The sequence below is a fragment of the Siniperca chuatsi genome, linkage group LG6 (genome assembly GCF_020085105.1).
Source record: "Siniperca chuatsi isolate FFG_IHB_CAS linkage group LG6, ASM2008510v1, whole genome shotgun sequence".
Classification (NCBI taxonomy): domain Eukaryota; kingdom Metazoa; phylum Chordata; class Actinopteri; order Centrarchiformes; family Sinipercidae; genus Siniperca; species Siniperca chuatsi.
Window position 1 is genome coordinate 28,408,537 of NC_058047.1, and position 23,402 is coordinate 28,431,938.

The 23,402-nt window shown below is 39.9% G+C and overlaps 1 protein-coding gene across 4 annotated transcripts in view; it reads right to left on the reverse strand.

Moving 5' to 3' along the window:
* Positions 1–11,170: 11,170 nt before the first annotated feature.
* The window catches only part of nlgn1 (neuroligin 1), a 382,894-nt gene continuing 370,662 nt past the window's right edge, over positions 11,171–23,402 (reverse strand). For all 4 annotated transcript variants that reach the window (XM_044199636.1, XM_044199635.1, XM_044199633.1 and 1 more), the window contains 3 exons: positions 22,627–22,783; positions 20,986–21,063; positions 11,171–19,638 (listed from right to left, as the gene is read on the reverse strand). In XM_044199636.1, the coding sequence (XP_044055571.1) occupies positions 19,042–19,638; positions 20,986–21,063; positions 22,627–22,783 (832 nt within the window). In that variant the 3' untranslated portion in view covers positions 11,171–19,041. The remainder of the gene's footprint in view (positions 19,639–20,985; positions 21,064–22,626; positions 22,784–23,402) is intronic.

The following is a 23,402-nucleotide window of genomic DNA, read 5'->3' on the forward strand; positions in this document are numbered from 1 at the left end:
TTTCACACAATATAGAGCTAACTTTACAGGTTTGTTCCTGAAACCCACAATAATAAAATACATATTGCCCCCCATTTCCTTAATGATCTGAAGAAATCTTCATAATTCCTCATGAAATGGAACAAAGGTATACAAAACTGCTGCCTCCCTGCATTATTCAAGGTGCTGAATGATCCTGCCTATCTATACATGCCATGCAACTTCTAAGAGTCTACTGTTGTTGGTGCGGACAGCCTGGCTGTCAGATTTGTTGAATTAGCTTTACTATGGACAGTTCCAACTTTCTTCACTTTCAGAGAGACAACGGGAACAGGCCGGCTGCCAGATCTCATTAAGCTCAAAGATATTCAGACAGACAGGCTGGGAGAAGCATCAGATCCTCTCAGATTTAATTTGTTTGGTTCAATCATGGCAGGCTGATCGCTTGTAGACATAGGATGAAACACGAGAGAAATGCTTCATTCACTTGTGTTGACAATAACCCTTTCCTAACTTAGACAATATGGGTCTGTGTTTGCACGCCATTGTGATCAAATGAAATAAATCAAAGGGAATGTGATAATAGCTCTCAGTAAACCTGCATTTACATATGTTAACTACAACAAAAGTATCATCTGCAATGTTTTCTTTTTTAAGTCTTAAACCTGCATTTACATCTGTTAACAGCTGAAATAGCATCAGTCACATTTGATATTTTACCTGCAGTTGTGTGAACCCAAAATAGGATCAATGATGTTGGCTGAGTTGGGACTATTTTCAGATTTACAGTACTCAAACACACTGAACAGATGTTATTTGTAATCCAAAAGTGTTTGATCATTAAACTTGTAAACAGAGCTCTGATCAAGTCCATTGTGTGTTTTTCTGCGCAAGAAGCTCTTTGAGAAGAAGTCGGGCCTTGAACAAGAGAAAGACAGTGCGCTGATTATAATTGCCTTACCTGAGGGTAGCATCCAGTGGACCGACTCAAACGATGCAGAAACTCAGCAAATCCCAATTAAATTCAACACAGACGATGAACAAAGCTTTTGCTGTGGGTGTTGTGAGGAACAGAACAAAAGAGTGATTAAAACTTCTTGTTAAGGGGGAAAGTGTGACTCATCTGCCTCAAGGCAGAGCAAATTTTGGATATCTAATAAGTGACTAGGGGATTTCAGTTAATAATTTCATTGTTTTAATGTCTTAAAAATATAACCCCAAAATGAATTTGCTGTAATGTAGTTCAACACAAGTGCCTTATTGAGTGGCAGCAGGCCCAGAAATTGTCTTCAAAACAGATGGATTCAACCCTTTAGGTCACTATAGGCTAGGTTTCTACGGCCATTCAAATGCAATTTTTTGAACACATGTGGCACAGAGCAGATTTGCATTACGGCCCTGAAACAGGAAAAAGCATGCAGATTCTGGTATTTTCAGATGTGTTTGGGCAACAACAAAAGGGGCACTGCACAGAAATTGCATAGTAAGCAGCTTGTAAAAATAGCTGTACAGATGGTGAACATGGTAAACATTATACCTGCTAAACATCAGCATTTTGAAGATCTTAACTATCAGTTATAAATTGATAACTGAAACAGAATGAGAATGAGATATTTTTATTTTTTAAAATACATTTAATATTTTATTAATAATGCATGGGCTGTTGCCATCAACCCATTAACTAATGAAAATGTTGAGATTTAATTATATTTAAAAGCATTAGAATCAGCGGGTCATTTGCTGTTTGCTCTCACTGTCTCTAAGCCGCTAGTAAAGTGCACGTCACAGAAATAGGTGTTGGCGGATGTCAAGCAGATGTTGGAAACAGGCGAGTACTTTGTCCAAGAAAACGTCGGGAAAAATTCGGAAGCAAGTTGTAATTGAAAAATGTGTCAGCTTTTGCTGCAAAGAAATCAGGCCATTCTACTGTATGCTGTTCAGGGTGAAGACTTCAAAGAGCTTGCTCAAGAGCTCATAAATGTCAGATCCGCTTATGGAAGGGTATCAGCACAGTCCATCCTACCTTACTACAGCACAGTGTCCAGGAAGTGTACTGAAATGGCGAGGAGAAGAGGAACATCTTGGCAGCGAAGCTTAGGAATGCACTGAAAAATGGAACTGTCGGGATGATAACTGACATGTGGACAAACTATAAGAAAATTTGTTGTCAATAACATGCCATTATGTAACTACCGAATTTGAGTTGGTAGGAAAAACATTAAAAACTGCAATGTTTCCCCTGGAAGAAGCAAAAATGGGCAAGAACATCCAACAACAATCGGGGCTGGCTGTGCAACTCTCAAAAATGTTGCTACAGATGGGCGATACCCGATTTAGCACTGTGTATCTGACCTTGAGTTCAATTCACATCTACAACGAGCTCCATGAGAAGCTAGCGTCACGGGGAGAGAGTCACTGTATCGAAAACATCACACCTGATACATTAGAGTTTTTGGTTGATTTTTTTAAACCATTTTGGGATGCAAAGAGAGACCTTGAAGGAGATGAATACCCTGAACCTCGTTTGTGTCATGATTTTGGATTTGTGTTCAGTCATTTCCTGTTTTATTCTGAAATAGTCTCCCTCAAGTGTCTTTTAGTTTTGCTTCCTGTTTCTGATTGCTTTGATTGTTTTCACCTATGTCTCATTGTCTCCCTCACCTAAGTGTATTTAAGTCTGTGTCCTTCCTTTGTTCTTTGTCAGTTCGTCCCAGTTGCCTCTGTCTTGTCTGCCTTGGGACTCTGCCTGCCTGTTACCTGTTTGCCGCCTGTCTGCCTTCCTGTATGTGCCAGTAAGCTCTCAATAAACCACTCAAGTCATCGTTCTGCTTCCCCCGTCTGCATTTGAGTCCTTTCCCTATTCCCTGCTTGCCAACACAACAGTTTGCCTCTGGACTGAGAGGCTGAAGCGGCACTGCGAGCACTCTCCCCTGGACTGTCCACAGTAAGCCTTTGTGCATCAGCAGCATGCCGACTGGATAATTAAGAAGATAAAGATATACTACATAAAGTCGCTCAGCAAGCAGTAGCAGTAGTGAGAGAGTTTTCAGTGCTGCTGGCCGAACCATTGAGCCAAGGAGGACTGCTCTGAAACCCTCCACCATGGATGCAATCCTCTTGTATGACAACATGTCATTTTCTAAGTGGTAGCTATAGCCCTGGAGACGACAACAACAACCCTTGTGGGTAAATCTAGATGAAATCTGATTGGCAATAATCATGACAAAATATGTACAAGCCACCAACTCTGTCCAATGACCAAACCTGTCCTCTGACTTAAATAAAAACTAAATAAAAGGTATACATGTGTAGATAGGACTGTCAATACTGTAATTATGTAATTGGAAGTTTCCCTTTCACACATCTTCTTCAGCTTACAACAACTCAGTGGATCTCCGTGCCATAGGTGCACCAACGTTACGTAACTGTTCTATTTGTGAAACACTGCTAAAGTATACAGCAATTACCCAACTGTTGTACTGCTCGCGACAATGGCCCTGGGACAGCGGCAGCATTGCTAGATCAAACAGCTGTGCTAAATTAAAGAGCGGGTTATCAGACCAGGCAGGAGTGTTTGATGTGCAGAGATGAGATGCATTATTATGGTAAATAAGCCTCCCTTATCAAGCTATTCCTACAGGACCCCCTAGCTGAGCAGTCCACAGTAGTGTATGCCCTTGGTCAGACAAATACATGTATTTACACACACACATACACACATACACACACACACAGCAGCGGCAGAGAGCATAAATACATCTCTGTTGATCCTTTACACTCCACTCCAAACAGCCGCCTGCTCTCCAAATGTCAGTCAGTCTCTGGCATAATTTGTTTCTAATCATTGGCAAAGAGCGGGAAAATGTCACCGTTTTCCAAGGAGGATGAATTCCGATTGATTTCCAGTTAGCACTTTCTCACACACACACTGTGAGTGTGAGATTGCTTGTATTGGTGTGGTGGTTAAGATCAGAGGAGACATAATGCAGCATTGAACCCCAAAGGCACAAAAAAGACCCTGAAGTCCATAGGCGGAGCATGACAAAGCACACTGCTCTGAATTTTTACAGCTCTTATCATGCATTTATGGCAGTGAAATACATAACTAAAGCTATCACATGCTGGAAAACAATAAAACATTAAGCACTTCTGAATGTTTCAAAACCCTAATCCTTATGTGATGATGACTTTTCAGTGGGAGGATCAGGTTTGGCTGTTACTGTATGTTGGTTGGGCTTACAAAGGCAGGGTCGGATGAAAAGGTATTGTGGTGACTTCCATTCAGTCGAATTGGAGAATCTGAAAGAGAGCAAGATGCAGTCTTTTCAGGATTTGAATCAACTTTACTGGCTGGAGCCGTTTTGGGAGTAGATGGCTTTCGGTGGTTTTTATAGCCTCCTGGTAGGTAGGAGGTGGATTAAGGTCTCTGCTCATTGGCTCGTTATGAGTTGGATTGCTCCAGAAAGACAGGAGACTGGTTGGATTGCTTTGGAGGACTGTGGGGAAATTCATATGGGTCAGGTTTGGTCTGAAACTGCACTGGAGGACATGTGTAAACAAAATAAGGGAACATCTAAAATAAAGACAAAAATGTTATAATATTCTATTCAGCTAAAGTTATTAAAGGCAGAACAATAAGTTAAAATGAAGGGCAATTTACAATTTTGTTTCTATTTACAGGATGTCTCTCATTTTTCTATGACTCACTTGTATTGAGTGTTTTGTCAGACTGATTGTTATTTGTGGTGCTTTAATTGCGCGCTCTCTTTCATGCCTCTCAGCGCATGGAGAGCTGTTTTCTCTCCTACTCTGCTCTATGCTGGACTGTGCTTGTGTTCCAGTGCACAACCATTGTCTCCGCTTCTCACAGCATCAGGTTTTATGTTGTTTTCCAGTGTCATTACAGTTTGCGTGAGTGTGAGCGACCCACCCACCTTAGAGGGCTGCTTCTATACTCAGAATTACTCAGAAATTTGTTAGCGCTGCCAAGACGGTCTGACAGACCGTTTGGGTTTTTAGAATGCAAATAACTCTAAAAAAAACTACAAGCCTTTCAGCCCACCACTTTTCCTAAATATGTGTTATTGATGTTTTCAGAAGCCTAGAAGGTACTAAAATAAAACACACAAGATTTCGGAGCATTTATACCTCTGACTGCCACCGTGGTCATATAGACTGCAGATTCCATATGATTCATTATTACCCTAAAAGGTCATTGTTTCATTTTGCGGTTTGTTTTCACGCGTCCATAATTTTTTTTTTATTACAGTTATTTAAATTCTAAACACTAAGTTAACAGTTAGTTTAAATAAGCTATAAACAGGTATAAATAAAATGTCCAGTGCTCCTCCACAGTGGACCGCAGTGTAGAGCCAAGCCCGCAGCAGAGGGAATGAAACAGACTTTAGGATATATTTTATTGGAGTCAATGACGACAATGCTCATTATCTATAAGTGCAACAAAAGGGAGACAGTATGATCAATTTATCACCTGTTGAATAAGCACAACACAAACTTGCAGAAATGTGACGTCTTCGGCCGCAAACAACTGTTTCTACGTGAATCACCCTGCTAATTTTTTACAGAGAATCGTTCATAAATTCCAAAAATATTAAGCGCTGTGCTAGTGCATTGTTATGTGATGCTTACCTTCTTTTCTTTTTCGGCGGCTAGATAGCCTTAAGGTGTGTTCACACCAAACGCGAACTGCATTTTTTGCATGGATCAATTACATACTAAGTTAATGCAAAGACACAAATTCGTGCTGGGCGATGCGAATGAAACGACTGGCGCTACGCAAATGAGGCGAACACGTGAAAATCACGTCAATACGCAAATGAAAATATTCAACTTTAGCACACAATTTGCACGTATCACGGAGGCTTTGCAGAGTGTTGTGTCGGGAGGACCGGGCAGAGCGTTTCAGACAGCGTCACTGCTTGCCGACAGACAGCTGCTGAGCGCCCGGGGGGCTCTGAGGAGATAGCTGGGGGGCAGAGCGAGAGCCAGACCCATTTAACATACCAGCTGAAGGAGAGTTCAGTTTATTTTTTAACTTTTGGGATTAAAAAGTGGATTTATCTTCAACCTCCCTTCTCAACTTGTCTGCATTAGTGAGCGGAGGTTCCGTCCTCCACTGTCGTCATTGTAGCCGCTGTCTGTGAGCACCCAGAGCTATATTATTCAATTCAATTCAATTTTATTTATATAGCGCCAATTCATAACAGAAGTTATCTTATCTTATTGCACTTTTCCTTTAGAGCAGGTTTAGACCATACTCTTTATAATATTATTTGCAGAGACCCAAAAAATCCCACCATGAGCAATCACTTGGCGAAAGTAACAAGGAAAAAGTTCCCTTAAGAGGCAGAAACCTCGGGCAGAACCAGACTCAGGGTGGGCGACCATTGGCTGCTGCCAGTTGGTTTGTGAGAGGGGGGGGAGCACAATGCAAATTCCACCTAGAATTTTAAAATAATAATAATATAATGGTAGTGGTAATATTAATATCAATAAAATAATAATAATAGGAATGATAATTATATGAATAATAATGATAATAATAGTAATAAGACTAATAATAACAATTGTAGTAGCAGTTATTGAGCAGGTACATGGGGCAGCAGGTGGCCCACAATCACAGATCCAGACTCTGCAGCTCCAGAGGCAGAAATACCTGCTGAAAGTGACAGAAGGAGAGAGGAGAGAGCTGAGAAAGCACAAAATTACGGGAGGGATAAGATGTCGAGTCTACTCTTCCAATGGGGTAAAAAGGTATTATGAGCTCTTTAAGATATGATGGTGCCTGACCATCAAGAGCTTTGTCATGGTGGTGCTGGAGGCCAGGGCAATACCATCTAGAGTAACTATATCTTTAGATAATGTGTCTCAGATGTGTTTGGGGCCAAGTAACTTAGAGTTAAACATCAGAAAATTGCAGGTTATCTAGGTTTTTATGTCCTTAAGGCATGCTTGAAGTTTAGCTAACTGATTAGTTTCATCTGGCTTGATCGATAGATATAATTGGGTATCATCCGCATAACAATGAAAGTTTCCTAATAATATTGCCTAAAGGAAGCATAGATAAGGTGCATAGAATCAGTCCAAGCACAGAACCTTGTGAAACTCCATGACTAACTTTTGCGTGCACGGAGGACTCATCATTAACATGTACAAACTGAAATCGATCTGATAGATAGGATTTAAACCAGCTTAGTGCGATTCCTTTAATGCCAATTAAATGTTCCAGTCTCTGTAATAGGATGTGATGGTCAATGGTGTCGAATGCAGCACTAAGATCTAACAAGACAAGTACAAAGACAAGTCCATTGTCTGATGCAATTAAAAGGTCATTTGCAATTTTCACCAGTGTGTGTCTCTGTGCTTTGCTGCACTCTAAATCCTGACTGAAAATCCTCAAATAAACTATTGTTATTTAGAAAGTCACACAACTGATTGGCGACTGCTTTCTCAAGGATCTTAGAGAGAAAGGGAAGGTTAGATAAGACTATAGTTGGCTGAAACCCCTGGATCAAGAGTGGGCTTTTTAAGAAGTGGTTTAATTACAGCTACTTTAAAAGACTGTGGTTCATAGCCTGTTAATAACGACAGATTGATCATATCGAGTAAAGAAGTGCTAACTAAGGGTCAAAGTTATTTAAGCAGCCTAGTTAGAATGGGGTCTAAAAGACAGGTTGATGGCTTAGATGAAGAGATTGTTGACATTAGTTGAAGAGGGTCGATTGGAGAAAAGCTGTATAAATATATATCAGGTTTTACAGCTGTTTCTAAGGTTCCTGTGTTTGAAGATAAATCTGTACCGGTTGAGGGCAGGACGTGATGAATTTTTTGTCTTATAGTTAAAATTTCATCATTAAAGAAGCTCATGAAGTCCTTACTACTGAGGGCTATAGGACTACATGGCTCAATAGAGCTGTGATTCAGCCTGGCGGGCTGAAAAAAAGGCAGTGGTTGTTTTTATTTTCCTCTATTAATGTTGAGTAGTAGGCTGCTCTGGCTCAGATAGGCTCAGATAGTCTTAAAACATATAGGAAGGCCCTCCATTACGGAGGGCCTTCCTATATGTTTTAAGACTATCTTGCCAGGTTAACGAGATTCTTCCAGATTGTTGGGACGCCATTTCCTTTCAAGTTTTTGTGGTGTTTGCTTTAATTTGCAGGTTTGGGGGTTGTACCATGGAGCTAACCTTCTTTGTTTTATTATCTTCTTTTTTAGCGGGGCGATAGAATCAAATGTCGTTCACAGTGAGCCTGCAGCACTATCAACAAGATTTTCAATTTGGGAGTGGCTAAAATTAGCATAGGAGTCCTGTGTTATATTGAGACATAGTATTGAATTAAATGCAGATGGAGTTCAACATTTATTAAATAATGGTCAGATAATGAAGGATTCTTTGGAAAGACTATTAAATGTTCAATTTCAATGCCATATACCAGAACAAGGTCGAGGGTGTGGTTAAAACAGTGAGTGGGTTTATGTATACTCTGACAAAAGCCAATCAAATCTAATGAGATAAACACAGTACTAAGTCATCATTTTCAACGTCTACATGAATATTGAAAGGACTAAACTTAAAACTCTGAGAATTCAGATACAAATTCAGAATAAAAATTAGAATTGGCTGTCGTGTTTTCCAGGTTGGGTGTGAAAGACTAAGAACAAAACTTTCAAATGAGTTATAATTTTGTTTAGGTTTAGGCTTGATTAATAGGCTTGAGTCAAAGATGGCTGCAACTCCATCTCCTCGGCTGGTGGATATTATGATAGCTACTACTTCATACTTACACAGAGAGTGGACAAAACAGGAGATTGCTTGGAGAAAAGTACAGGACTACCTGTTAAATTCTGAAAATGTGTGTCTGTTACTTGATTCCAGCTATCGGTTGTCCTTTACTATGTATCAAGATAGCACTAGCATTAGCCCTGATCTATCCAAACTCCACTTTAAAAGTTGTTTGCTTGTTGTCTTGCGGACAGACCTGACAAAGCATTTATTCAGACTTTTTACATATCGGCATCATGATGTAGTTATTTCGGCATTCTTTTGATCAGTTTATTGCAATTAAATCACAGCAAAATCATTTTATTTTTGGTTCATACTGCAGTAGTAAGCCAGAAAGGGTGAATATTCACGGGTTGTATTTTGTGTTTGTGTTTACTTGCCTTACTCATTAGTAAGGCAAGTAAACACCCGTGAATATTCACCCTTTCTGGCTTACTACTGCAGTATGAACCTGCCTTACTTGCCTTACTAACGAGTAATTGAACATTGGTGTGAATACAGCCATAGGGACAACTGGACACAGAGCATGGTGCTTTGTTTGTGTAGAGTATAGAGAGAACAGGTCTCCAGTCTTAATCCTGCCTACAAAACTCAGATAAATTAGTTATTTTCACACCAGGCAAGAAGTAGTCAGCACCTTTTGAATTGCTTGAAAAAAACATCAGAGATGAGACCGGTGAGAGGTCTGGAACCGGGCTAACTAATCTAAGGTTAGTGAGTTATATAGGGTAAATACCCTCGTTTTGTCTTGTCTACTACTGTAATACATTATATTCTGGAGTCTGCCAAAACTGCAAACATCATTTAGGCTACTGCAGGTACAAAGCACATCTGCAGGACTCTGAATTGAATCCAGAAATATGAACACAATACTACTTTTAGGTGATTTTAAGATTTAATTGTTAATTTATAAAGCCATGTTCTTGCACATTCTACATCTTAATCTCAAATGGACCTGTTTATAACCTGAGATCTTCAGAGCAGATATGCCTCCAATGTGTCCATCCCAGACTGGCCTAAACAGATAACTTCCTCCCCCATGTTCATCCCCTTCCTCACGTCCATTCACCCATCCTCAACATCCTATAATACTTATTTCATTATACCTTTAAAATCACACTCTTGTGGTGGTCTTTTCTAGTGAATTGGTGTTTAGTTTGTGTGAAAAATTATCAGTTTTAATCATACTTTGACATGGATCATTGTTTTAAATTGTATTTGTGTTTACAAATTGTGAAGCAGTTTGTAACATTGTTCAGATAGGTCCCATATAAATAAATAATATTATTATTATTATTATTGACAAAGATTGTTCGATTATTCAAGAGCAAGATACTATAATTAATATGGAGTATTTTAAATTGTAAATAGATTATCTGTTTAGATGAAAAGTCCAAATTTACCTTTCCCAAATTGTAAGAAATTTTAGTAGTCAGAAAAGTTGACATTAAAAAACTTATGGTGGCCCTGAAAGCTCAATGGAAGCAAATGAAGAAAACATCTTCACCAATTTGGCAACACATGTACAGCATTTAGAAAAAAAAAAAGCTGCATATAATGGTACATAACTACATATCCGAATCAAGCATTTCTGTATCTGGTTGTGTTTTCTCACTTTGCAGCGTTTCTTTTTTAAATGCTGCACATATCTCAAATTGATGAAGAATGTTTCTTCATTTGCTTTTGTTTTGACTATTTGCATGTGTTTTCTTAAGTCAGTGCGTTGAACTGTCAGGGTCACCTTATAATCTGAAGATCATTGGAAGTTCAGATGACGGCTGTACAGTGGTGCCAGGAGCTTTACTGTATGTGGGTGTAGAAATCAATAAGCAATAATGTAAAGTTAAGAGCAACTGTTCTAATATTGCGGAATATTCACATTACATGATTCAAAGTAGCCGTGGGCTATATGGATGCCCAACATACTATTTGATGGATGGAGTAGACAATACAAAATGTACCATACATCAGTATTCAGTCCTCCTAGAAAAAAAGAAAAGAGGAAAAAGCATAAACAAAGAAAATTCACGGAGGAATATTTGAAAAGATGAAAGAGTTTAACATCTTTCTCAGCACGTTATGCCCATTGCAATAAGACTGTGACAGATGTTTACCTGCTACCTGTGTGTGTTTCCTTGTAAGAATACGGTGGGTAGGAATTTTTAATCCCAAGTGTCAACAGGCATTAGCTTTTTCTCTTAATGTGCATGCCACTGACGACAAAGCTTGTTCTGCTTTCAGTTGTAGAAAACTAATTTAATCTAGCAACAAATAAATTGCCAAAGTAATTACTTGTGAGTGAGAGTTGATGTATGCTTCACCAATTAAATTAGTCAATTTAGCAAGAACAGCCACAGAAAATGAAGACTCAAGAGAAAAAAAAACATATCAGCATATTAAAATCATTTATTGTGCTCTAGAAGAGTAATTACTATTTAACCAGAAAGAAAGACAAGTGACAAATAATCTACATTACAAATGCCAGACCAGCCCACAAAGTGTTCCCTGTTTCACATGGCATTCAAAGAACAAATCCACCTTTAGTTTTCAGACTGCTAGCAAAAACCTCTCAGGATGAAACTGAGGGTTTGGTTGTTGTCGTTTCTGCTGCGATTTGAGGTTAGAAAATGGCACGTTGCGTTACATTCATTCGCAGTGCTCGTTCCTCCCCTCCCTGTCTGTCCCATACACCACAGCACAGGCTGACTGTCAACCATGGTCAGGGCAGATTTACACTGGAACAAAAGTGAAGCGTCCCCCTAGAACAGGGTTTCTTAAGTGTCTTCAGTCCCAAACTGTGTGGATTCATACTCACCCTGCTAGACTGGCTCATTAAAACATACTGCGGTTGGGATTCAACAGAAATGACTGAAGAAATGCTACCTGGATTGGTTTGGTGTTCCCCTCTTTGAATGATGGACACACAGTTTTAAAGGAAGGTGACATTGAATGTGAGTCATTCTCAATTCTGGGGCGTTCTCAGGCTTTTATCTTACATCTGCCATTTGGATGTGCACACTGTTTCAAAATTAGTTCTCTTACAAGCACACAGCCAATAAATCCAAATTCAAGTCTTATTCAGGACAAGCCAGATGTCATATGACACATAAAATAAACAGAATATTAAAAATCTTAGCACATAAACAGAAATTAGGCACAGATTGCAGATATAAACACTGATGGATAAGATGTGTACAAGTCTCAGTTATTGACAATGGAGTACAGTTTTAACTGAAAAATGAACAATATCAGCTTATGAATTTTCATGTAAATGCACTCAATAAGGGCTGACATATATTATTATATAAGGTCATGTGTTTTAAAGTTTACAACTATGCCATGGATTATGTGTTTTTTGAAAAGATGTGTGTTTCACCAAACACACAAAGAAACACACTCCTGCTGCATGCTGCATCCATTTAGTGTCCTCAACATGACCGAAAAGTCTTGAGGAAATATTAAAATTTAATTGGTCTAACAAACATGAATTCAGTCATGAACCAGAGATTAAATTTGAAAAAGGTGTATGTTTATGTTTTTATGGTCCAGTGAACTTAAACAAAAGGTATGTCCTTCTCCTCAGATAAAAAGTCATAATGTTCCCTGTTAAAATTGCCGCAGCATATAAACAGTATAAAAGCTGCAATTAAATTTGAGCTTCTTTTCATATTTTATTTGCTCGTTTAACTATCCAGTCATGGTTTAATATCAGTTCTTAGTTTAAAGGCTTAATGTTTCTTCTATCAAAGGGTAGGTGGGTGAGTTGCCCCACCTTTAAAAAGAGCTTTTTAAAGAATTACAGCAAGCTGGGTTTCAGTGGAGAGTTTTAGTGTCCCATGATGGTGTAACTGCTAATCCAAGTTTTCCATTTTGACGAGAATAAAGTCGTGGGGAAACAATGACTACTTGGTAAACACTTGCTTATGGAAGCCTAAAAACCATTTGCCATCTTTCCCAGTTCATTCTTTCATGTGCAATTCCAGTTTTTGGAATGTCATATAAGGAAATTTCATGAAGAAGTCAGCTGCACAGGTTCTAAACTAATCTAAACTATGACATCTGTGTCATATATTTAAGACCTGTTTATGGTGGCCAAAAAATAAGTTGAGATGCATATCTTGATGTCTTCTATGCTATCCCATCAGCAAAAAATTGGGATAAATCAGTGTTTTCATCCACCATGCGTGAGCGGCACTCTGGGATTATACATGTAGAGTGTAAAAATAAGTGTTAATTGCTACTGCCTTGAATAACAATAATACAATCTCTTGAAATCAAACACGGTTGTTAATGTGAATGACAATATTGCTCATCTGCTCTTACTTCTCAAGATGGGTTCAAATCAATTCTCTGATAAGAAAGAATTCTTTCAATTTTAGTTTACTCATCATAAACTGTTGTTAGCCCTAGTCTGTTAAGCCCTAACCCTTACTCGAAAGCATATGTTGTATTTTAAGTGTGAGCTGAGGTTCTTACAATGTAAGCAACATCAACAATAAAGGTACCCTGTGGAGTTTTTGACCACTAGTGGTGCTGTTGAACAATGGTTTGATGAGAAAGTCCCAGTATTGTTGGTATACTCATGCTTTACCAGCACGTGCATACAAATGCACATGCACGTCAAGAGCATGGGAGTGACATGACCTACATTTTTGCAGGGGCCAGAAATGCATATTGACAGTTGGGGAAGGTAATAAACAATAAAAACTAGCAATGTACCAACTATAGAGGGGAAGAAAAAAAGGGAAAGCTGAAGAAAACAATGCAAGTTTCCAAACATTCACAAAAAAAAGCTTTGCAAATGTTTTATGAGGTAGGAAATGCATTTGATATGTTTGTTAGGCCATAGCGAAGTAACTTGGTATTTTGTAGAAAAACACTGAATAAACCAAATGATGAAAACTTCACAGAGCACCTTCAGTGTCCAACTCCAAGACAGAAACAGCTGACCAGACACCAAACCAGCTGACACATCATCATGTAGCCCATAACTTGTTAACAAACTAGTGAGTGTTAATGGTGAAAAAGTTAAAATAAGCTTGTTATGAAAATCAGATGTCCTCCAATATGGCTGCCAGAGAGCAAATTATGTCACTGTGTATATTCTGTCATATGCAGTACATGTATTTCTGTAAGTTTGTTAAGTGGGGGCACTGTGTTATGACTGTGTTAGCCTGTTATGCAATTAGTCTGCTGACATGCTATCGATCACTTTTTTGCACTCAGCCTCAGGCTCATTAAAGGTGCTGGGTCCTCTCCCTGCGGTCAGTGAGTGGTTCCTCCCAGTCTTTCCTTTTTCTGGTACTGTGTGTATTTGAAATCTTTTTCACATCTTCTCAATCAACAGGGACACAGCAGCTTGCTAGTGCTTCAAAGGTCTGCTGTAGCTGACTCTCAATTTGTGCAGCTAGCTCAAGATTTCATCAATCTCCCAACACTCTTTCTGTCCTGCTTATGTTGTCAGTGATATAAGTTATGCTGTCATTAGCTTTCTCAAGCAGTACAGCCAACACTTCTCTTCACGGGTGTGAAGGTCATCCTATGCTTTTACTTTCCAAAGCTGCAGATTTTCTCACTAATGATACTGTTTCAATTTGCTTCAGTAGCCATGCTTCTCCCATCAGTTTATAGGCATGATAAAGCTATTTAATGCATTTCCTCACTTATATAACTTGATGTACGAGTCATTGCAGCACCTCTCTCCAACACCGTTTTAGTCCGTCTGTCTAGTTTTACATCCTCGAGCAGGACTGCATGTTCTATATGAGAGAACTAGGACTGTTCTATTTGTATGTAGTCACCACACAAGCTAAATCGTGTTAGCAATTGTCACCATACATTAAGTTCAAAACAGCTTCTAGCAATTTCCATTTTTAATTTCAAATATGTCAGGTGCTGACCAGCACTTCTCTCACTTTCCTCACGCTGCAGTTGGCTCGCATTTATCACCTATCATCATCATTGCAAGTTATTAATTAGCATTCATCCTCAGCTGTCAGCTATTTAGCATGATCCTGCAATTGCTTGACTATTTACCCATCAGTGCAATTACATGTTTAATTCAGTGGGTGGCACTTGCTTTGCCCTTATGTCATTTCTGTGGAGAGCAGTGCCTGAATTGGGCAGGTGCTCACTAATGTACTATCCCAATCCCTGTGATATTTTCATGTGATATTTCACTGTTTATCAGCAGCATGTTACTTAATTTGTGTAGAGCCAATTGTATTTTTCACCACAATACAATAATTACTGCTTACCTATAATGTGTAGGCTGACAAGACCTGACAAGTTGTATTTCATTTCTTTTTCAAAAGCTACTGCGATTTGGCAACCCTAGAGTTCAAAAGTGAAAAGGTTCATGGGCACCCTATAATGTAATATGACAAAAATGCAGGTATGTTGTGACCCAGAATGTTTTTTGTCAAATGGATTTCACATGAATCCAAGTGAAATGCCACCCCCAAATGTGATGGTAAGCAGGTAGGTTGTGGCTCATGCTCGGATCAGACTACACACAGCTTTTGCCTTTTGACATGGCCACTGTGTCAGATTACAGCTGCGAGATATGGTAGACTACATGTTGGACCCCGACCAACCATAGCTTGCGGTCTGTCACGACTTGCATACGTAGGCCAGCAACAAAAGTTTCCATAATTTAAACACCGATTTTTTTGAATGAAAGTGAACCTGGAACCATTCATCTCACTCTGTAGTCTGTCTTTTTCCTTTCCAGTTGGTAGAAAGACGTTGAGTGTTTAGGTACACAGCATACATATGTGTGCAAGGGGGGGCATCTCACCAACATGTGTTATTCATTTGATATAATTCTCCTGACCAGAGGGAGATATTCAAATTTTTACAGGTTCACTGAAAGAAAATAAAATTCCTCTTTTGCAAAAATGATCATGTTAACATCGTGAAAGTTGTCAAACTAGGTGAGGGAAGGCAAAAAATGACATGCTAGTCTTTTTGTTGAGACGTTGAGAAGTGTCCCAGATGTTGCGTTAGTCTTCGAGTCTGAGTCTGGGTTGGGCTAGAATTGGGCTGATATCGTGCAGTCTGATCCCAGCATGGCTGACAGTTAGACCCTTGTTGTATATTTTAAAATGGCAATCTATCTATTAAGAACTTCTTGCTCATTATTTTGTTTTGCATGGAAGGGCTTTTGGCTGTTATCAAAATGTCCTCAACACTCACTGTCAGAAGGCTATTCAGCCAACATAAGCATTTAATTTTTTTCCAAGGCTCACCTCCACCTCTTGTGAAACGTATTTCAGCCATTGGCTTTGGGTTACAAAAACAAGGTCATGTAGTTTTTTATATGGGTATAATAAATCTTGAGTCCAAGTGCAGGCAATCAGGGTGTTAGTCTATATACAATATCTAGAGTAGATACCATAACACTTGGAAAGTCCATGCCTAATTACTTAGCACATGGCTGTGTGTGTGTGGGTGTTTGCACACACATGTGTTCATTTGCATATGTTTGCATGTGTGCCTGCAATCAAAAAATGGGCAAGCTGAGTGGTTGGTAGTGGCCTGTCGATACAATGCAGACCTACAGGATGGATTGTCCCAAGATTCTGAAATTTACACTTTATGTTGTTGGCTTGTTTTTACAGAGAAGGATAATAAAAGAGTCCCTGTTCCATGAGGATGGTGTGTGATAATAGCCTTGGAATCTTTCTTTTGTTTAAACCCCAGATCAAGCCCTGGCAGTTCATTTCATCCAGAGAAACAATCTGGAGCAAACAGATATAATTAGTTTATTCAATTTAAATCGTATCCCAAAAAGCAATACTCCCTATGACAGACTAGATTTTATCCCCCCATCCAGCTTGTCTGCCGCAGTGTTATATGGGGTAACAGTAGTCTGCACTCATTATTTTGAATGAGTGCACAGTGCCTGTGAGCAAGCCAAAAGGGGCAGGATGTATTCTCACAACAGAGGCCTCCACACATCTACATTTTAGTGAAGGGAAAACAGGGAGACAAGCGTTTCAGTTTACCAAGTAGCATCTCCGCGCCAGCATACAGATCTTATCCGAGCACAATAGGCTTGCCATCCAGGGTATTCCTCTCTCTTGTCTGTTTTGAAGATCACCACTTTACCCCCACAATGACTGTTAAGCGACTGGATCCGACTGCAGTCTGCTTTGCTGTATGACACATTCCTACTCTGGTGGCTAACATCGTTAGCTGCTGAGGCTCCACTGACCTAAAGATGTTAGCGATGGCAGACAGCTTTGCAGGAGACAGTAAACTGAAGGCGGTGTGGATGCGAGGGGAAACCGTTTTGCTAAACAGCCCAACCTGTCAGCTCAGTATAAAAGATGAGACAGTAGAGAATCTTTAGTAGAAAAAGAGTGGGGCCAAAAGAAGAAAAGTAGTAGCTCTTTAAAGTGAGGTAAAGAGGGTAGACTGTGGGTCTCAGCTACTATGAGAAGCCTTTCTCTGTCCTTCCCATAACGCAATGTGCCTCCAAAAATGATCAACCTTGGCTAATGATGAAAAGTGCATCATGGGAATTGACCTACCTTGACCCTAGCTCTTCCTCTCGTCCACCTGCTGTGCATTTCCAGAGAGTTCCACCCAATGTGATCTGTCTGTGCTTGGCCTTTGACTTTTATCAGTCATGTATAGGCATTCGTGTTTAAACAGCTCTACAGAACCTGGCTGGATAAAGGAAAAGAAAAGCTACATAGCCCAGAGATTCACTCTTCCACCATATTTTCCACTACTTCATTTTTTCATACCAATGGACATCCACTGCGTCACTCAGTCAACACACCTTCCAGTGAAAGAAAAGAAAAATGGGCAATGGAATAAACAGTGCAGGTAATTACTTCTATACGGTAAAGTGGTCCAATAGGTAGAATAACAAAGAACATTGATCTCAACTGAAGATACAATGAGTTTGATTGATACAGTGTAATGTAATTTAACCACTATCAAAAAGTAGTACCAACACACAGAGTACAAAACTAGTCCTTATATGCCCAGCTCCACTCAAGCTATATTATGTTATGCAAGAAAGTTTTATCATATCCCCAGCCCCTCCCTTTTCTGTCCCCAACTCGAGCCCACGACATCCACAACCTGGAACTGCATTTCCCATGGTCCTGCAAGGGTATGTGTTTTCCTGCAATCCAATCAGGAAATCCATCTGAAATTGCTCCAATGCAAGGGAGAAGGTGGAAATTATTCTTAATAATGACATAATCAGCAGAGCAGCCATCAAGCAGATAAATTGTCATGCGCATCGTGCTAAAATATCCAATTATCCTTTGTCCCTCAGCTCTCTGTGTTGAAGTTGGAACTGCCAGAAAGCCAGTAGGTGGATGCTCACTTCCCACTGGTTCAGTCTTGCTGGCAGGTTTGCAGTATAGATGCCCCAAGAGAAGAGGGCTTAAACAGCCTTGGTGCTTAGTGTACAGATCTAGATATGTAAATAGGTTCTATACAATAAAATTGTTCCCGATCCTCAAAAATAAATGGATGAAAAGTATCTGATGTTTTTTCCCCTCAAAATGGTTCCGTTGTGCATTCAGGGTTTCTTTTTTCCTTTAAGTTTTCAGTCCTTCCTTTGCGCTATTCGACAATTGTTTTTGCTTTATCTTACATAACCTCCATTTATGAAGTTAACACATGCCTAAATTGGTTTGCGCCGCATCTAGTCTGTGCCCCACAGTAATCTGCAGTGCAATGCCAAAGGAAAACAATATGTTTTCTTTCTTTTACAAAGTGCTCCCCTCTTCTCACCTCCGAGGCGTGTCTGATGCTCTGTTCTGCTTCCAGATAATACTGTCAAGTAGTCATTTGTCAAAAAATCCCAAAGGCCATATCTGTCGCTAGAAAGAAAAAGTAGTTTACTGTACCTTATTTTGCTGCGGTATTAGAACAAAAATAATAATAAAAAAACATCCTCCTTTTTGTTTTAGCTTGTGAGGTTGTTTTTTCTTCAACTCCTTATTTGTAGTTTTTTCTTCTTGTCTTTTATTTTTCTACAAAAACAATTATTCTTTTTTTTTCCTTAGGTCCAACCCCCCAGAAAACCCTTCAATATATTCCCTATGGTATTAACAGGGTGTCAACAATCCCAGTGTAATTCCATGGGTGTCTGGCAACTCCAGGCTGGCGTTTCAGCTTCCAACATATCTGTGTTTGTCAGCATGTCGGCCTTAAGTCTCTGCTGCAGCAGTGGCGTTAGATTTTGCCTCAGCCATCAGAGTCCTGCCTACGTGGGTGCATCCACAGGGCTATACCCGGGTGGTGGAGTGTGAGTGAGGATGAGGCAGGGTGTTATTCTGCCCGCTGCTGGGGAAGGTGTTGAAAGAGTGGAGCGAGGTGAGCCCCCCCATGGTGCTGGGGATCATGGTTATGGTGTTTGGTGTCATGAGCGGGATGTCGTCCGGCGAGCGCCTCATGGCCAGAGTGTAGTCCGGCGGGCAGGCAGTCCTCAGCACCATGTCGTGCGGGTGCAGGGAGTCGCCCACCCCCCTGCAGTCCCGGTCCAGGTCCGAGTGCTGCTTCATCTGCAGGGACATGATCTCCTCCTCCTGAGTGTGAGCCAGGTCGTTGGTGGCACTACGCTGGGGGCTGCAGCGCCTGTGGACATCATGCCGGCGCTTGTCCTTCTTGTAGTAAAGTGCGGCAAAGGCCAGAATGTTGAGGAAGAGCAGAGAGGCTCCTACAGCGATGGTCACCGACAGCTCAGTGGAGTAGTCACGCTGGTCCACCAGGTGTGGCTGGTTGTGGCTGTCCTGCGTCTCTGTGGGGAACGGAGTCGGGTTAGGGCGCTTGGTCACCAGAACCTTGGTCTTCGGGGGGCGGTTGGTAGCCTCCGGTGGAGGGATCTGAAGGCAGGAAGAACAATGGTCAGTATATAAATGATTTGAAGAGTTTGAAGTATGTTCAAGGATATTGTGTCTGAGAAAGATAAATCTGCTTTGTGCTAACAATCTAAACTTTTAAAATCATATTTCTTTGAGAATTAAAGGCTCTGCAAACTTAGTTCCAGTGCATTCAATGTTTTGGGCCCTCTTACACCTTAGAATTGTGTCTTTTATGGGTGTGCATTAAGTATGGAGTTATAGCCAGTCTAGCTTAGCATAAAAATTGGAAGCAGGAGGAAACAGCTAGCTATGGACAGAAAGGCCCCAGCAGGGCGAACCCTTAACCTTCTTGCTGTGAGGCAGCAGTGCTAACTACTGCCCACCGTGCCGCCCCCAAATGTCAAAAGATGATGCATTTTTAAAAATCTCTACTCATACTCCCAGGTCATAGTGTGAAAAACTGAAGTAATTTGAAACTGGGTGTTGATGGAAAAGATATTAACACTGATTCTTTCATTCACTGCAGATAAAATTATTATCCATTAGTTCTAAAATCATATTAATACTTGCATTACTTGATAATACAGAGTCACTCCTGAAAGTGGTTTAACAGTGTCTAGTTTGCTGTCTATTGTCTTGCAATAAATTAACCTTTCCCATGTGCAGTATAAGACCACAGTCTGCATCAGTCACACACAGAGTAGGCTAAAGGCCCTTGCAGACACAACACGATTTGCGTTATGCTCGCTGTTGGGTTCAGCGCACTCTGCGCCCAAAGTTCAAGCCGTCGTGGCGCGGCACAAGCCATTGGAAATAATGGGTTTCGGAGCGCAGTGGTGCCAAAGTCATGCTGTGTCTGGAAAGATGAAGTGTTTAGACTACTCTCCTGGAATGCATGGTTTGTTTTTTCCAGCAAGAAATACATAAGATTTAGCAATAGTTTGAGCAGCCTGATGTGATAACACCTGATATGTTGTTTATGGGATTAGAAAGTATAGAATCTCTGTGACAACTGATAGAAAAGCTGATGTACATGACAACATGTGGCTCATGGTGTGAGCAGATGGGAATTTCCTCATCATACTGAAACTGCTACAGCTCTGTGTGACTTAAAAGAAGCATTTGTTCTTAGAGCACATTAATATGCAACAAGTCATATCATGTCAACCACAGAAGTAGGAGCTCACATTTGAGGGCAGGATTAGACAAGAGTCAGGTCAACAAACAATCTGAATATTGCATTTCAAAATTCCTTTTTTTTTTTTTTTAAAGTTGCTTGGGTCTACTCCAAAACCTTTGCTGTGGAGGTAACAACTCAGGTAGTTACTTTTTAGAAGCAAAATGAGATATAGATGATTTAGTACCAACCTTGGTGGTGGTGGGGATGAGCTGGGTGACCTCGTTGAGGCTGTGCAGATGAGGAACCAGCTCCAGCCACAAGTTGACCTGTGGAGAGGAGAGAAAATATGAAGTGGGACGGAAAATTGGGAGAATGTAGTCATTTTGATAACTTCAATGCTCAAATTAATCTTAATGATTCAGAAGTTTTGCATGAAGTAAAATTAAGCTACAAAATAATTAGCCCAAAACCCACAACTCTTTTTTCAGATCAACAAAAGGGCAAGACGGTCATCATTACATAGCGTTTGACTGGAGGATAAACAACATGAGGATAACTGCCAAAACCTACCAGGGACCCATATCACAAAGTAAGTTCAACATAGTCTTTTGTTACTCTTTGTGTTATAAGGGAGTTCCTGATCCTTGATAAGTGATATCACAAAGTTATCAACTGGCTCAGCTAACTCTGGGTTTTCCTATCCAGCTCTGAGTCCATTCAGATGAAAGTGGCAGAGTTGTTAAATACAAGCCAATCACACCACCAGATCAGGAGCTGAGTATTAAATATGATTGAAGCTGAAATCCGTGGTGAAATAAGGCTGAGGCTCTTTCTGCTAACCAAAACTAGAGAAGAGAACTACAGTGCTTGAAAAACTGCTTGAAGAAAAACAATTGATGTTAAAAAGTTGCATTTATAATTTAATGGGAGATAATTAAAGTTAGAATACTTAAAACAATTACAATCGCCATATATTTTTGTCTAAAAAACATTCATAAAGGAGCCTCATGTTATCCTGAGCTGCAGTGATAGAATTAGGTGTGTAAGGGCTACACTGCAACTGTTAGGATTAAAAGATATTGATCGCAATTAGTATGCAACTATAACTGTTTATTAGTCTAGTTACATAATTGTAATGGAAAGCAAAGGGACTACTGATCTACAGAGATACTGACAGGGGCAAATGTGATCTGATTGGTCAGTTAGTTGGGCTGTTGATACGTTTTGAATGCGTCTAATCCCCTGAATTTTTGCTGTCTCAGAGCGGGTTAGCTGTGCAGCATAGGCTACCACTGTAATCTATCCTGACCGAAAGTGAACCAGCTTTGTGATACTGGAAAATGTTGTGAAACCCAAAGATAGCTGGCTTAGCCAAGGTTCCTTTCCATAATGTATTCTATTCCAGGATGGCTATCGTCAGTGTTAAGTGGTCATTGTTCTGTTTTATATAAAGAAATTGGTTCTCAGCATTTTATTCAGTATTCAGTCCATATTCTTAGATCAGGGTTACACTTAATTTGGATAGTCCACCTACAGATAGTTTATAGAGTAATTGTAAACCGTTTTCTGATATTACACCACTGTGACTAAGGTGTGGTTAGGTTTAGGCACAAAAAACTATCTTGGTTAGGGTATGTTCTTGAATTGTCACATATACTCTATTGGTAATCTGTTAAATATCTACAGACAAAGTGAAACAGTTGAAATGTTACAAATACTTTATAAACTATCAGCGGACTATCCAAATAAAGTGTTACCCAGATTTGTATTCAATATCCTAAACATCTTTTCTTCTGTATACTTCTACTACTTCTACTGTCTGTATACAAGTGTTAAACAAGCAGAACAACATCAAAACAGAAAGCGCATTCAGTAATATCTGACTGTACCTTGTTGGCACGGTAGTGCTCTTTGACCCGGGGCTTCAGGCCAATGTGCAGGTAAAGCTGGTCTTTCTGGTTGTAGCGTGTCCATGCCACTTCTTCAAAGCGATTGGGCTTGGTGTGGATGAACTTGGTGTCTTGGGGGACAGGCTGGTTTGGGTCCCTGACAAAAAGAGTAAAGGATGAAAGACTTCACAGAAAGGTGGGACCTGCTGATGGTTTTATGGCCGAACACTACACAAGCTCATTTGAAAGTAGACATGTTGCCTCCCATAGATGATGATTGCCCAGTCCTCTCCTGGGCAATCAGTAATAGTTATGTCACCTTGTGGTTGTTACTTTAGGGGACAGGAAGAACTAAAGCTAAACTAAAGGTGGAGTGGACCTTTTGAGACATGACTGTCTGTTTATTAAAATTTTAATTTTGACCTAAGTATAGCATCTCCCTCAGGCTAATCAGTGTAATTATGAAAATAATGGAATGCAGTGGTGAGATGCAGCCCCCAGGTTTCATCAAATATTAATCAACAGTTTCTGAGATATCACACCTGATAAAATCACAGAAAAGGTCAAAAGGGGTATTATTCCTCACAGATGATTGGTTTTCAAAATATTCTGATTGAATGAAAAGTTCTAATAGCTATAACCTCAGAAGTTCCCCTAATTTGAAGTTTTATTCAAATGCTAAAGAATTATCATGTCAGTTTTTAAATTGTGGATGTCTCGTTGGCAGTGAACATAAAAAGAAGCTTCCAGCCAAGGAATATGTTTGGATAAAAATG